The 13386-nt window shown below is 46.5% G+C and overlaps 1 protein-coding gene across 1 annotated transcript in view; it reads right to left on the bottom strand.

Annotated features, from left to right (window-relative positions):
• RASGRP2 (RAS guanyl releasing protein 2) overlaps positions 1 to 13386 on the bottom strand; it is a 61020-nt gene that overhangs the window by 34986 nt on the left and 12648 nt on the right. Inside the window, exons 2-4 of the mRNA XM_070951553.1 lie at positions 4531 to 4673; positions 1649 to 1751; positions 826 to 888 (exon numbers count right to left, since the gene is read on the bottom strand). Of these exons, the coding sequence (XP_070807654.1) occupies positions 826 to 888; positions 1649 to 1751; positions 4531 to 4603 (239 nt within the window). The 5' untranslated portion in view covers positions 4604 to 4673. The remainder of the gene's footprint in view (positions 1 to 825; positions 889 to 1648; positions 1752 to 4530; positions 4674 to 13386) is intronic.

Raw genomic sequence — 13386 nt, 5'->3', positions numbered from 1 at the left:
GCTTTGGAGAATAGCTTGACTCCCTCTTCTTTGTGGCAGCCCCTGAGATATTGGAAGACTGCATATCATGTCACTCCTAGTCCTCCTTTTCATTAAATTAGACATACCCAGTTCCTGCAACTGTTCTTCGTATGTTTTAGCCTTCAATCCCCTAATCATCTTCGTTGCTCTTCTCTGCACTCTTTCTAAAATCTCAACATCTTTTTTCAATTGTTGACCCCCTTCCTATTTTAACCCCATCAAGTCAATCTTTCTTGGAACAACAGTTGACGGTACTTCAATTCCATAAGAAAATGGGGAGCTGAGGACTAAAAAGGGGTCTTTTTTCCATTATGGGGCCAACACTCTCGAATAGGAGTCCCCAAAGTTAGCAAGTTTAAGACTTGTGGACTTTAACTCCCAGAATTCCCTAGCGAGCCATGCTAGGAGTTGAAGTCGGCAAGTCTTAAAGTTGCCAAGTTTGGAGGCCCTTGCTCTAGAACAGGGGTGTCAAACTCAAGGTTTGGGGGCCGGATCCGGCCTGCAGGGTGCTTAGATCTGACCCACAAGGCCACCCTAAAAACAGCAAAAGACCAGCCCACCGCTTGGGCCAAACTGGCCACACCCACCCAGCCCCCAAAGTCAAACACAACCCTGATGTGACCTCCAATGAAATCGAGTTTGACACCCCTGTTCTAGAGCAACTTCGCTCAAGAAGTTAAATTGGCCATGTTGGGAGCAACATGGATCAGTAGCCAAAAAAACAGCACTCCCGTCAAAGTTGTACAGCTAGCTATCCATCCTGCTTCTCACGAGAACCAGGTTCAACCATTCCCAGCCACTCACCGGATTAGATGGCACGTCTTAACTGGCAAGGAGCTGTTTTCTGATCCGCGAGACTCTTGATAAGTTCAGGACAGAATTAAGGAGCAAATAAAAGGGATAACAGGAAATATATATTGCTCTGCATCACTTAACGTGTACAGATAGTCCTCGACTTACAGCAGTTTATTTAGTAAGCGTTTGAAGTTAACAGTGTTGTCCAACTTTTCCCGCTAAGATATGTGGACTTCAACTCCCAGAATTCCTCAGCCAACCATGCTGGTTAGGAGACTTCTAGTAACTGAAATGCACACATCTTAGAAAGATCAAGGTTGAGAAACTAAGCTAAATTCAGGGGTGGGCTGCTGGGGGTTCGCAGGGGTTCGGGAGAACCTCTAGCTAAGATTCTGTGCAGTTTGGAGAACCCTCAAATCCCACTCCTGGCTGGCCACGCCCACTCCACCCCACCCCTTCCAGGAGTCCCCACGTGGCCCATTTTGGATGCAGGTAAGTGCAGGGTGCGAAGGGAGGCTCGGGAAGGATGAAAAACGAGCCTACCAGAAGTTCGGGAAGGCCAGAAACAAGCCCATTTCCAGCCTCCAGAGGCTGTTTTCGCCCTCCTGGAGGCTCAAGAAAAGCCTCTGGAGCCTGGGGAGGGCAAAAACGCACACACACCCCCGCCATGGTGCAGGAGGCCAACTAGGCCACACCCACCATGGCCACACCAACCCAGCAACCAGGCAGAGAACCCCTTGCTAAAATTTTTGAAGCCCACCCCTGGCTAGGTTCATTTAAGAAACACAGTAGAAACTGGAGGAACAGAACTGGGTGCCAGTCCAAAGGATATATTTGAAGCAGTTTCGCAGCCAGCTCGGAAGACGGGATGTACCACGGATGCATCATGAGAAACATGCGGACCAGCTGGGGGTCCCGGACCTTGCCCTCATTGTCTGCAAAAATAAAAATAAAAATGGGGAGCAACATAAGCTCAGATGAATGCAGGCCCATCAGATTTAAAACACAATTTCTCATAGTCTGCCTCTCTTGCACTCTCTTCCACCCATTTCTTTTAAGTGCTCCTTCTTCTGAGGAGGCTTCAAAGTTACAGATAGTCATCGCCTTACAATCATTTGTTTACTGACCGTCGGAAGATACAACGGCACTGGGGGAAAAAAGTGAACTTATGATCATTTCTCTTCACTTACAACCGTTGCAGTACCCCATCGTCGCGGGATTGAAATTCAGACCCTTGGCAACTGGCTCAGATTTATGACGGCTTCATTGTCCTGGGGTCACGTGATCCCTTTTTGCAACCTTTTGACCAGCAAAACTCAATGGGGAAGTCCCATTCACTTAACAACTGCAGTGGTTCACTAAACAACTCTGGCAAGAAAGGTTGTAAAATAGTGGCAAAATTCACTTAACAGCTGACTTGCTTAGCAATGGAAATGTTGGGCTCGATTGTTGTCGTAAATTGAGGACTACCTGTAGAGTAGAGTAGAGTAGAGTAGAGTAGAGTAGAGTACAGTAGAATAGAATAGAATAGAATAGAATAGAATAGAATAGAATAGAATAGAATAGAATAGAATAGAATAATAGAATAGAATAAAATAAAATAGAATAGAATAGAATAGAATAATAAAATAGAATAAGAAAAGAATAATAAAATAGAATAAGAATAGAATAGAATATTAATAGAATAGAATAGAATAAGAATAGAATAATATAGAATAGAATAGAATAATAGAATAGAATAAGAATAGAATAAGAATAGAATAATAGAATAGAATTAGAATAGAATAGAATAGAATAATAGAATAAAATAAAATAAAATAAAATAAAATAAAATAAAATACGAATAGAATAATAGAATAGAATAGAATAGAATAGAATAGAATAGAATAATAAATACAATAATATAAAACGACATTGCATCATGCCTGCAATGACGTCCTTAAGACAGCTGCCTCCCGATGATGTGGACAGGATTTTGGGGAGACTTAGTGCGGCCACATGTTTACTGGACCCGTGTCCCTCCTGGTTGGTACTGGCTTCCCGGGAGGTTACACGAGGCTGGCTCCAGGGCGTCATTAATGCTTCCTTGAGTGAGGGTCACTTCCCCGCTGCCCTGAAAGAGGCGGTGGTGAGGCCTCTCCTCAAGAAGCCGTCCCTGGATCCAGCAATATTGGCTAACTATCGTCCTGTCTCCAACCTTCGCTTCATTGCGAAGGTTGTTGAGAGTGTGGTCGCGCAACAGTTTCCACAATTCCTGGAGGAAACATCCTATCTGGATCCGTTCCAGTCGGGTTTCAGGTCTGGGCACAGCACGGAAACGGCATTGGTCGCGTTGGTTGATGATCTCTGGAGGGCTCGGGACAGGGGTTATTCCTCTGTTCTGGTCCTATTAGATCTCTCAGCGGCTTTTGATACCATCGACCATGGTATCATGCTGCACCGGCTGGAAGAGTTGGGGGTGGGAGGCACCGTGTTACGGTGGTTCTCCTCCTTTCTCTCCGACCGGTCGCAGTTTGTGTTGGCAGGGGGGCAGAGGTCGACCTCGAGGCCTCTCATTTGTGGAGTGCCGCAGGGATCGGTCCTCTCGCCCCTTCTGTTCAACATTTATGTGAAGCCACTGGGCGAGATCATCCGTGGCTTTGGGGTGAGATACCACCAGTACGCTGATGACACCCAGCTGTACATCTCCACCCCAGGCCACCCCAACGATGCCCTTGAAGTGATGTCCCAGTGCCTGGAGGCTGTGCGGATCTGGATGGGGAGGAACAGGCTCAGGCTCAACCCTTCCAAGACTGAGTGGCTGTGGCTCCCGGCATCCCGATATAGTCAGTTGACTCCATCACTGACTATTGGGGGCGAGTCTTTGGCCCCCACTGAAAGGGCTCGCAATCTGGGAGTCCTCCTGGATAGGCAGCTGTCTTTGGAGGAACATCTGACGGCTGTTACCAGGGGGACCTTTTATCAGGTTCGCCTGATTCGCCAGTTGCGGCCCTTTCTTGATCGGGATTCCCTGTGCACAGTCACTCACGCCCTCGTCACCTCTCGCCTTGACTACTGTAACGCTCTCTACATGGGGCTCCCCTTGAAGAGCACCCGGAGGCTCCAGCTGGTCCAGAATGCAGCAGCGCGGGTAGTGATGGGAGCAACATGGCGCTCCCATGTAACACCACTCCTGCGCGAGCTGCACTGGCTCCCGGTGGTCTTCCGGGTGCGCTTCAAGGTGTTGGTTATCACCTTTAAAGCGCTCCATGGCATAGGGCCTAGCTATCTCCGAGACCGCCTGCTGCTACCGATGACCTCCCATCGACCCGTGCGCTCCCACAGAGAGGGCCTCCTCAGGGTGCCATCAGCCAAACAATGTAGGCTGGTGGCCCCCAGGGGGAGGGCTTTCTCTGTGGGGGCTCCCACCCTCTGGAATCAGTTGCCCCCGGAGATAAGAAGAATCCAGGACCTCAATGCCTTCCGTCGTTCCCTGAAAACCTATCTTTTTCAGCAAGCCGGGTTGGCTTAAGAAGAAATTTTTAAAATTTTTAAATTCTTTTAATTAGTCTGTGATTTTTAATTTTTTGGGCCAAATTTTATATATATTTTTAAATGTTTTAATATTTGTATTCTATGTTTTTTATCTTGGCTGTACACCGCCCTGAGTCCTCAGGGAGAAGGGCGGTATATAAATTCGAAATTAAATTAAATTAAATTAAATTAAATCCTTACCGAAGGCTTCAATGCATCCATGAAGCAGCTCATCCACCGTGCATCCTTTTTCCAAGTCGAGCGTTGCAGACATTTTGACTGTTGGATCTTGCCACTCAAAGTCAACCCCAGGCTGCAACCTCTGTTGGCAAATTGCGCGGCACCTAAAAATGATTTTAAAAACAAATCCAAACGTTCGTGTTAGTTTCGGGGGATCAGAAAGAGCAGGGAGAGGAGATGGAACATTTAAAAGTGAAATCTGATTCAAGAGTCCTGGTAGCGCAGCAGACTAAAGCACTATTATTAACACCAGCTGCCTGTAATTACTGCAAGTTCAAATTTCACCAGGCTCAAGGTTGACTCAGCCTTCCATCCTTTCTAAGGTAGGCAAAATGAAGACCCAGATTGTGGGGGCAATAAACTGACTTTGTATAAATATACAAAAGAATGAAGGCTATTGCTTAACGCATTGTAAACCGCCCTGAGTCTCCGGAGAAGGGCGGCATATAAATCAAATCAAAAAAAAAAAAAAGGAATAAAAGGAATAAAAGTATCACCACTACAGATAGTCCCAAAGATGTTTTTTTTTTCAAGAGGCAACTGGACTTTCTGGTTTTTCTTTGAAGACGTTTCGCTTCTCATCCAAGAAGCTTACATGATAGAATCTCTATTTCTCTTCCATCTGTCACCCGGAATGGCTGGGCACTGTTTAGATATTTGAACTTTGCATCGTGCATTAGTAAGAGATGCTACTTTCTAGCTGAGCCCTCAAAACGATATTCCAGATGTCTAAATCTCCCTTTTCCCCGTGATATATATATTGCATGTGAGGGAGCCATTCCTGCTTGAATCGAGTTAAACTTCCATTATCGAGATATATATCTCATCAGTTTTGACACCGCAGCATGTTCTCCAATTTTAGTCTCGCGCTCTGATATCAGAGGCACAGTATGTCTTTTGCAATTTTGTGCTAAGTTTATTCTGCTGCAGTGAGCTTAGTAAATGGTGGCATTCTTTTCTTTTTTTTTCATAATTTTATTCTCTTCAAATTATGTATGGGGTTTCAGTTTAGAATGATTTTTGTTGTGGATTTTTGCATGCATTTCTAATACAGGTAGTCCTTGACTTCCAACCACAGCCGAGCCCAAAATTTACGTCGTTAAGTGAGACATTTGTGAAGTCAGCTTTGCCCCCATTTAACGACCTTTCTTGCCCCAGTTGTTAAGTGAATCGATGCAGTGGATAAATTAGTAGCACTAATTTTAAAGTGGCACTAATAGTTAAAGTGAATCTGGCTCCCCCATTGACTTTACTTGTCAGAAGGCAGGACACAGAAACGGTCACAAACGGTCATTACGAAGCAGTTGCCAAGCACCTGAATTTTGATCCCGTGGCCGTAGGGATGCTGCAACGGTCGTAACTCTGAAAAACAGGCAATTATCCTGGGACTGAATATCATAGAAGTTGTAGGCCACTAAGAAAACTTGTTGCCCAATGAAAAATACGTCCAGCAACAAAGCTACCTGTCAGCGTCCGCCTTTATATTACTTGCTTGCTTGGCTGCCATTGTAACGGGGGGAGGGGGGAGCTTTCTGGATATTTGGGAGGGGGGAAGTGAGCTGGTGGAGTGAATTGGAGGAAGTTTTCCTCAGCGTTTCTTTGCAGCTGGGAGGCGCGCTGATAACCAGTCAAGATGAACCATCCTGGCCAGTGGTGGGTTGCTCCTGGTTCGGCCCGGTTCGGCCGAGCTGGTAGCGGTGATGCTATTACGTCACCGAACCGGTTCTCTTTCTTCGGGAGCTGGGCCCTCCCGCCCGCCCTTACATTATTCCGACCTTATATTTCTTCTTTTTTCGCCCAGCTGAGAGGTGCGGCAGAGCGGATTGTCGCACCTCAGCTGGGCAGATTTGCAATGCGCTTGCAAAGTGTGCGATCACGCGCGAAGCGCGCGCACAAAGAGAACCGGTAGTAAAGCCGGTTAGAACCCATCCCTGATCCTGGCATACCAGAAGGATGGAGCCATCGGAAGTTGCACCCCACATGATCCCTTGGGGGGATATGGATTGGATAATCCTGACTGGACCCTTAGGGGGAGAGTTTTAAGGATGCTTTCCATATGTGATTTTCGCGCCTATTGCCTCAGACTTTGCTTTTCTTTGGTTGCATTCAGTTCATACTCAGTAAAAGTACCTTCCTCCATGAAAATGGAGTCGGGGTTTCTCTTTCTTGAGTACTGAAAGGAGGCATACCTGACACTACCTCTGATTTCATCAAATTGTCTTTTCACGAATTAGAGTGAAACAAGCAAGAACCGACCACGGAAACAGCTTTTTCCCTTTCTGCCATTGATTGAGACAGGCGGGAGGAGTAAATCTTAGCTGACAGTTTGTCGATCACCCTTAGTGCAAAAAACTGCAGATGTATAACTGCAACATCCACCTGCTAATTTTTAAATGCCGCCCTGTAAACTCAACTCTCGGGACTACCATCAAGACCATGAGTAAACATGGGCCTGTGTGCCACTGGAAACCATTCAGACTTACTATTTTAAAGGTCTGCAAAAAATGTGTATCATTCCCACTCTTTTCTATCAAGTTTTGGGGCTTTTATTTTAAGCTGCAGCTGCGTTTTATTTTATTTTATTTTTTTCTGCAGGACTTTGATCTATTTTTATTTGCATTTAAATGCCGGATGATCATTTGGCTATTAGGCAAGCCAACAAGAGATTTTTTGGAAAAGCATCTACTAAGCTATATTCTTTGCAATTTTTGACCATTTCTGGGCAATTTCTGTCTGCCGTCAAGTTCTCCAGTTCCACGAGGTCCTATCTAAGAAAATGAAATTCAGTGTAGAGAAAAGTAAAGTTTTACACATTGGGAAGAAAAACCAACGTTATAGATATAGGCTACATGAAACTTGACTGAATGCAGGAGTGAAATCCAGCAAGTTCTGACAAGTTCTGGAGAACCGGTAGTGGAAATTTTGAATTGTTCAGAGAACCAGCAGATATCACCTCTGGCTGGTCCCAGAGTTGGGTGGGAATGGAGATTTTGCAATATCCTTCCCCCAGGAGTGGGGAGGGAATGGGGATTTTGCAGTATCCTTCCCCTGCCACGCCCACCAAGCCACACCATGCCCACCAAGCCACGCCCACCGAACCGGTAGTAAAAAAATTTGAATTTCACCACTGGCTTAATGCCAGGAACTGTGAGAAGGATCTTGCAATCCAATGGACAATCATTTAAATATGAGCCAACAATGTTCAGCAGCAGTCAAAAAAGCCAATGCAATCCTATTAGGCTGCATTAACGAAGGGATAGAATCAAGACTCTGGAAAGAGTGCAGAGAAGAGCAACAAAGATGATTTGTGGGGGGGGGGGAGGGGGTTGAAGGCTAAAACATACAAAGAACGGTTGCAGGAACTGCATATGTCTAGTTTAATGAAGAGAAGGACCAGGGGTGACGTGATAGCATCTTCCAGTATTTGAGGGGTTGCCACCAAGAAGAGGGAGTCAAGCTATTCTCCAAAGCACCAGAAAGCAGGACAAGAAACAATGGACGGAAACTAAACTAGAAGAGAAGCAACCTAGAACTAAGGAGAAATTTCCCGACAGTGAGAACAATTAAAAATGGAACAACTTCCCCCAAGAAATTGTGGGTGGATCCATCACGGGAGGCTTTTAAGAAAAGCCTGGACAGCCACTTATCTGGAATGGTATAGGGTCTCCTGCTTAGGTAGGGGTTTGAACCAGTGGTGAAATTCAATTTTTTTTTTACTACTGGTTCTGTGGGCGTGGCTTGGTGGGCGTGGTGTGGTTTGATGGGCGTGGCTTGGTGGGCGTGGCAGGGGAAGGATACTGCAAATTCCGCATTCCCTCCCCACTCCTGGGGGAAGGGTATTGTAAAATCTCCATTCCCACTCCACTCTGGAGCCAGTCAAGAGGTGGTATTTGCCGGTTCTCCAAACTACTCAAAATTTCCACTACCGGTTCTCAGAACTACTCAAAATTTCTGCTACTGGTTCTCTGAACTACTCAAAATTTCTGCTACCAGTTCTCCGAACTACTCAAAATTTCCACTAACAGTTCTCCGAACTACTCAAACTTTCCACTATCGGTTCTCCGAACTGCTCAAAATGTCCGCTACTGATTCTCCAAACTACTCAAAATTTCCACTACCGGTTCTCCAAACTGCTCAAAATTTCCGCTACTGGTTCTCTGAACTACTCAAAATTTCTGCTACCGGTTCTCCGAACTGCTCAAAATTTCCACTAACAGTCCTCCGAACTACTCAAACTTTTCACTATCGGTTCTCCAAACTACTCAAACTTTCTGCTACCAGTTCTCCGAACTGCTCAAAATTTCTGCTACCGGTTCTCCAGAACCTGACAGAACCTGCTGAATTTCACTCCCCTAGTTTGAACTAGAAGACCTCCAGAATCCCTTCCAACTCTGTTATTCCGACTTCTTGTGGCTGGATTGACCCAGCAAGTTAGAATAGGATTGAAATGTGATGTCACGACTTTGGCTTGGCTCTTTTTCTAATCCGTTTGGTGAACCATCCCATGCCCTTTAAAGCAGAAGAAGATGCTTATTTGAGCATCGGGTTTGTGAACCCAGGTTTAACCTGTTGCAAAAATTGACATAGATGACATGGAGGAATTGAACCCCTGAGTAATAAACTTAAAAGAGGAAAGATTCCCAATAAGTTTCTTTTTCTGCTCCAGAGCCCCTAGGATTCATCCTTGAGTGCAGGACTTAAAAGGAGACTTCAAAGTCACTGTGACTTCACTTGCTATATTGCGCGGAGATGCTGTTTAAGAGGAAAGCAGCTGCTTCACACATCGTCAACACTTTGTGCCAACGCAATCAGCATGAGAGGGGTAACACTAGCTGGCTACGGTTCCTTGACATTTTCTCTGAAGGATATTGCCATTCAAACGACATGGGGAGTCCTCAGCTTGTTGTGACCCAGGCCCGAGTAGGTATTATCAGACGCAAACGGTTCGAAACAAACAGACTATATTAAGAACAGCTGAGAATTAACTCATTCTCAGCGTAGTCCGAACCAATTCCAAACAAATTCTTCATAACACAATCCTTCAGCCTTATCACCAACCTTGGTCTAATTAGGCAACCTGCCAAAGGCTTTTCTTGGCAAAGGTTCAGAAGCAGAAGACGCCGACAAGTAATGAATGCAGCAAGACAAGAAACCAACCTATCAATGTTGCTTTCCCACAAAGAGCCCAAGAGCCGTTGCTGGTCTTTTAAGCCTTATGGGAGGGGCCAATCATCTTCCAGCCTTACTCCCGAGTCGTCCTTTTTGCTTTAGCTGCTCTTGCCTTCTGGCAGCTCTTCTCATACATACAGTAGGAATAGGCTCCTCCTGTTTCTCTGCCTCTCTGCTGTCTGCCTCTGGAGGCTCCAGAGTCCGCGTATCACTCCCCGATGGCCCTGGCCCCATCTCTGCCTCCAACGCAGAGCCCTCATCTGGGCCTTCCCCAGCCTCTAGGACTGGCCCATGTTCTTCCTCAGCCTCCTCACTGTCCAACTCCGCTGCCAGCTCTGCAGGCTGCTGGCGAACCACAACACAGCTTCCTGGCCGCCCCTGACTTTGAATTTTTAAAAATATGGGTAGTCCTTGACTTACAACAGTTCGTTTAGTGACCATTCAAAGTTACAACGGCACTGAAAAAAGGGGATTCAGGTCAGGACCGTTTTTTTCAGAGTTACGACCATTTCAGCATCCCCATTTGTCACGTGATCAAAATTCAGGTCAACGGGGAAGCCAGATTCACTTAACAACTGGGTTACTTGGTTATCAACTGCAATGCTTCACTTAACAAGTGAGGCAACAAAGGTTGCAAAACGGGGCAAAATTCACTTAACAAACGTCTCGCTTAAGAACAGAATTTTGGGGCCCAATCGTGGTCGTAAGTTGCAACTCCCTGTATGATTTTATTTTAGAAATCAGCTTACAGGAAAAGCTCAGCTCGGCTTCATTTTTATTCCCCAGAGTGTCTTCCGGAGACCCAGACAGATTTATAGTTATTCCTAGACAACAGAAATGAGGAGAAATGTTCAAATCTTTGTTTGGTAAATGATATTTACTTCAGTGAAAATTTTTACACCAGAACGGTTTTAAGTCTTTGGAGTGGGCGGCCGTAACAAATGTAATAATAACAACAGGTCCTTGATCAGTGGATGAACATGCCAAATCCAGTCTAAACATCTGGCTGATTGCAACGGAGAAGCATAACTTAAGAACTGTTGATAAGAAAGACACACAACAACAAAAAACCCCAGTCTGGATAGTGGGTGTGGCAGTTCCTGGAGACAGCAAGAATAGAAGAGAAAGAACCGGAGAAAATCTTGCAAAATGCAAAGATCTGCAAATAGAAATGTAATGGCAAAATCACTTTGGCTTTCTGCTTTATATATATTGCAGTGATGCCTAACCTGGGCCAAAAGCTGGGGGAGCAGGGGTGTCACATGCAAACGTGCCCACACCCATAATTCTATGTGCCCCGCCCCCCACACTCCCCCCACTTTTGGCACGCGACGGCACCGTGGGCCCAGAAGGCCTGTTTTTTCGCTCTCCCCAGGCTCCAGAAGCTTTCTAGGAGCCTGGGGAGGGCAAAAATGGCCTCCCCCCTCCCCCTGGAGGCCAGAAACAGCCTGTTTCCCGACTTCCAGTGAGCCCAGAAGGCCCAAAAATCAGCTGACCGGCGTGTGCATGCATGCATGACCCCCCCCACACGACCCCCGCTTTTGGCATGTGTTGGCCCGGTGGGCCCGGTAGGCTCGTTTTTCATCCTCCCCAGGCTCCAGAGGCTTTTTTGGAGCCGGGGAGGGTGAGAATGGCCTTCCCCTCTCCCCCGGAAGCCCTCCGGAGGCTGGAAATGGCCGGTTTGCCAACTTTTGGTGGGCCCGGAAGGCCCGAAAATCAGCCGAACCAGGGCAATGCTTGCATGCCCACCATTATGTCTACGCGTGCCACCTGTGGCACACGTGCCATAGGTTCACCATCACGGGTATAGGGTCTCCCGCCTTGGGCAGGGGGTTGGAATAGAAGACCTCCAATGTCCCTTCCAGCCCTACGATTCTATCACTCTATGATTCTAAGCTGTACTTGAGAGCCTTGGTGGCGCAGCACACTAAAGCACTGTTAAGTAACACCAGCTGCCTGCAATTACTGCAAGTTCAAATCTCACCAGGCTCAAGGTTGACTCAGCCTTCCATCCTTTCGAGGTAGGTAAAATGAGGACCCGGATTGTGGGGGCAATAAGCTGACTTTGTATAAAAAATAACACCGCTTAGGGGGGGCCGAAAGCCCTACTAAGCAGGTATATACAAAAGTATGAAGGCTATTGCTTAAAAAGCATTGTAAGCTGCCCTGAGTTCTCCGGAGAAAGGGCGGCATATAAATCGAATCAATCAATCAATCAATCAATCAATCAATCAATACTGTAGCAACCATCAAACAACCTCTGGCTATCCCAGATCCTGAGCAAGGATTTGATAGACGGACAAAAATGCCAAACCTTGCCTGAACATTCTGGATGAATATGCAATCACCTATAAAGTGCTATAAAATAAAATTATTGCACCGGCATACACTCTCCCTGAGATCTGGAAGAACAATTATGATTTATCTACACTAATCCAAGCAGGGTTTAGCGCCAGCGGTGCATAATCTTCCCACAACATTTTCAGAATTAATTTTAATTATGATTCTGTTTTGTAAAGGGCACAGCCATTTTGTGAGTGCCCCCCGCCCCCACTGATGCCAGGCACTCCACATTGCAAACACCCTGCTGCTCCCTCTTAGAACTGTCTTCTTTAAGACGATGCACTGGGGATGATGGGAGATGAAGTCCATCACCGGCTGGGGGAAAGCGAGCTCCCACCCTCTATGCCAGAGAGGGTGCTTTAGACCTTGGGCCGAGAAAAGAAGACAAAACTGGATTAAAAATGCCCTCTTGGTGGCAAAGTAGCCAAGCCTCCACCCCCAGCGTCAATTTTCTCCATAAACCCCGACTTCTCGCCGCCCGCCGACTGTGAAAGGACCTTTGAAGCTGAATTAATTATGGAAAGCCTGATTAGCCATCCATTAATGGGTGATCCTTTAGCAAACGCCAGAGGATAAACACACAGAAAACTTAGGAGAGAGGTGTAAATTTGGGTTGTGTGTTGGAATCCTTTTGGGGAGGACGTGTTCTTGGGACGAGCTCAAGGTGTCATTTCTGGAAGGAAACCTCTCCTGCAGTGGTGGGTTTCAAAAATGTTTACTACCGGTTCTGTGGATGTGGCGTGGTGGGCGTGGCATGGCTTGGTGGGTGTGGCAGGGGAGGATACTGTAAAATCTCCATTCCCTCCCCAATCCAGGGGAAGGATACTGTAAAATCTCCATTCCCACCTGACTCCAGGGGAAGGATACTGTAAAATCTCCATTCCCTCCCCAATCCAGGGGAAAGATACTGTAAAATCTCCATTCCCACCCGACTCCAGGGAAAGGATACTGTAAAATCTCTATTCCCTCCCCAATTCAGGGGAAGAATACTGTAAAATCTCCATTCCCACCCAACTCCAGGGGAAGCATACTGTAAAATCTCCATTCCCACCAACTCCAGGGAAAAGATACTGTAAAATCTCCATTCCCACCTGACTCCAGGGGAAGGATACTGTAAAATCCTCATTCCCTCCCCACTCCAGGGGAAGGATACTGCAAAATCTCCATTCCCACCCCACTCCAGGGGAAGGATACTGCAAAATCCCCATTCCCACTCCACTCCTGGGGGGAAGGATACTGCAAAATCCCCATTCCCACCCTACTCCTGGGAGAAGGATGTTGCAAAATCCCCATTCCCTCCCAATC

Source organism: Pituophis catenifer, unplaced genomic scaffold, assembly GCF_029215685.1.
Source record: "Pituophis catenifer annectens isolate HBS135680 unplaced genomic scaffold, rPitCat1.0.hap2 SCAF_10, whole genome shotgun sequence".
NCBI lineage: Eukaryota > Metazoa > Chordata > Lepidosauria > Squamata > Colubridae > Pituophis > Pituophis catenifer.
Note: the sequence above shows the minus strand (reverse complement) of the source record. Positions and strands in the feature narration are given on the sequence as shown.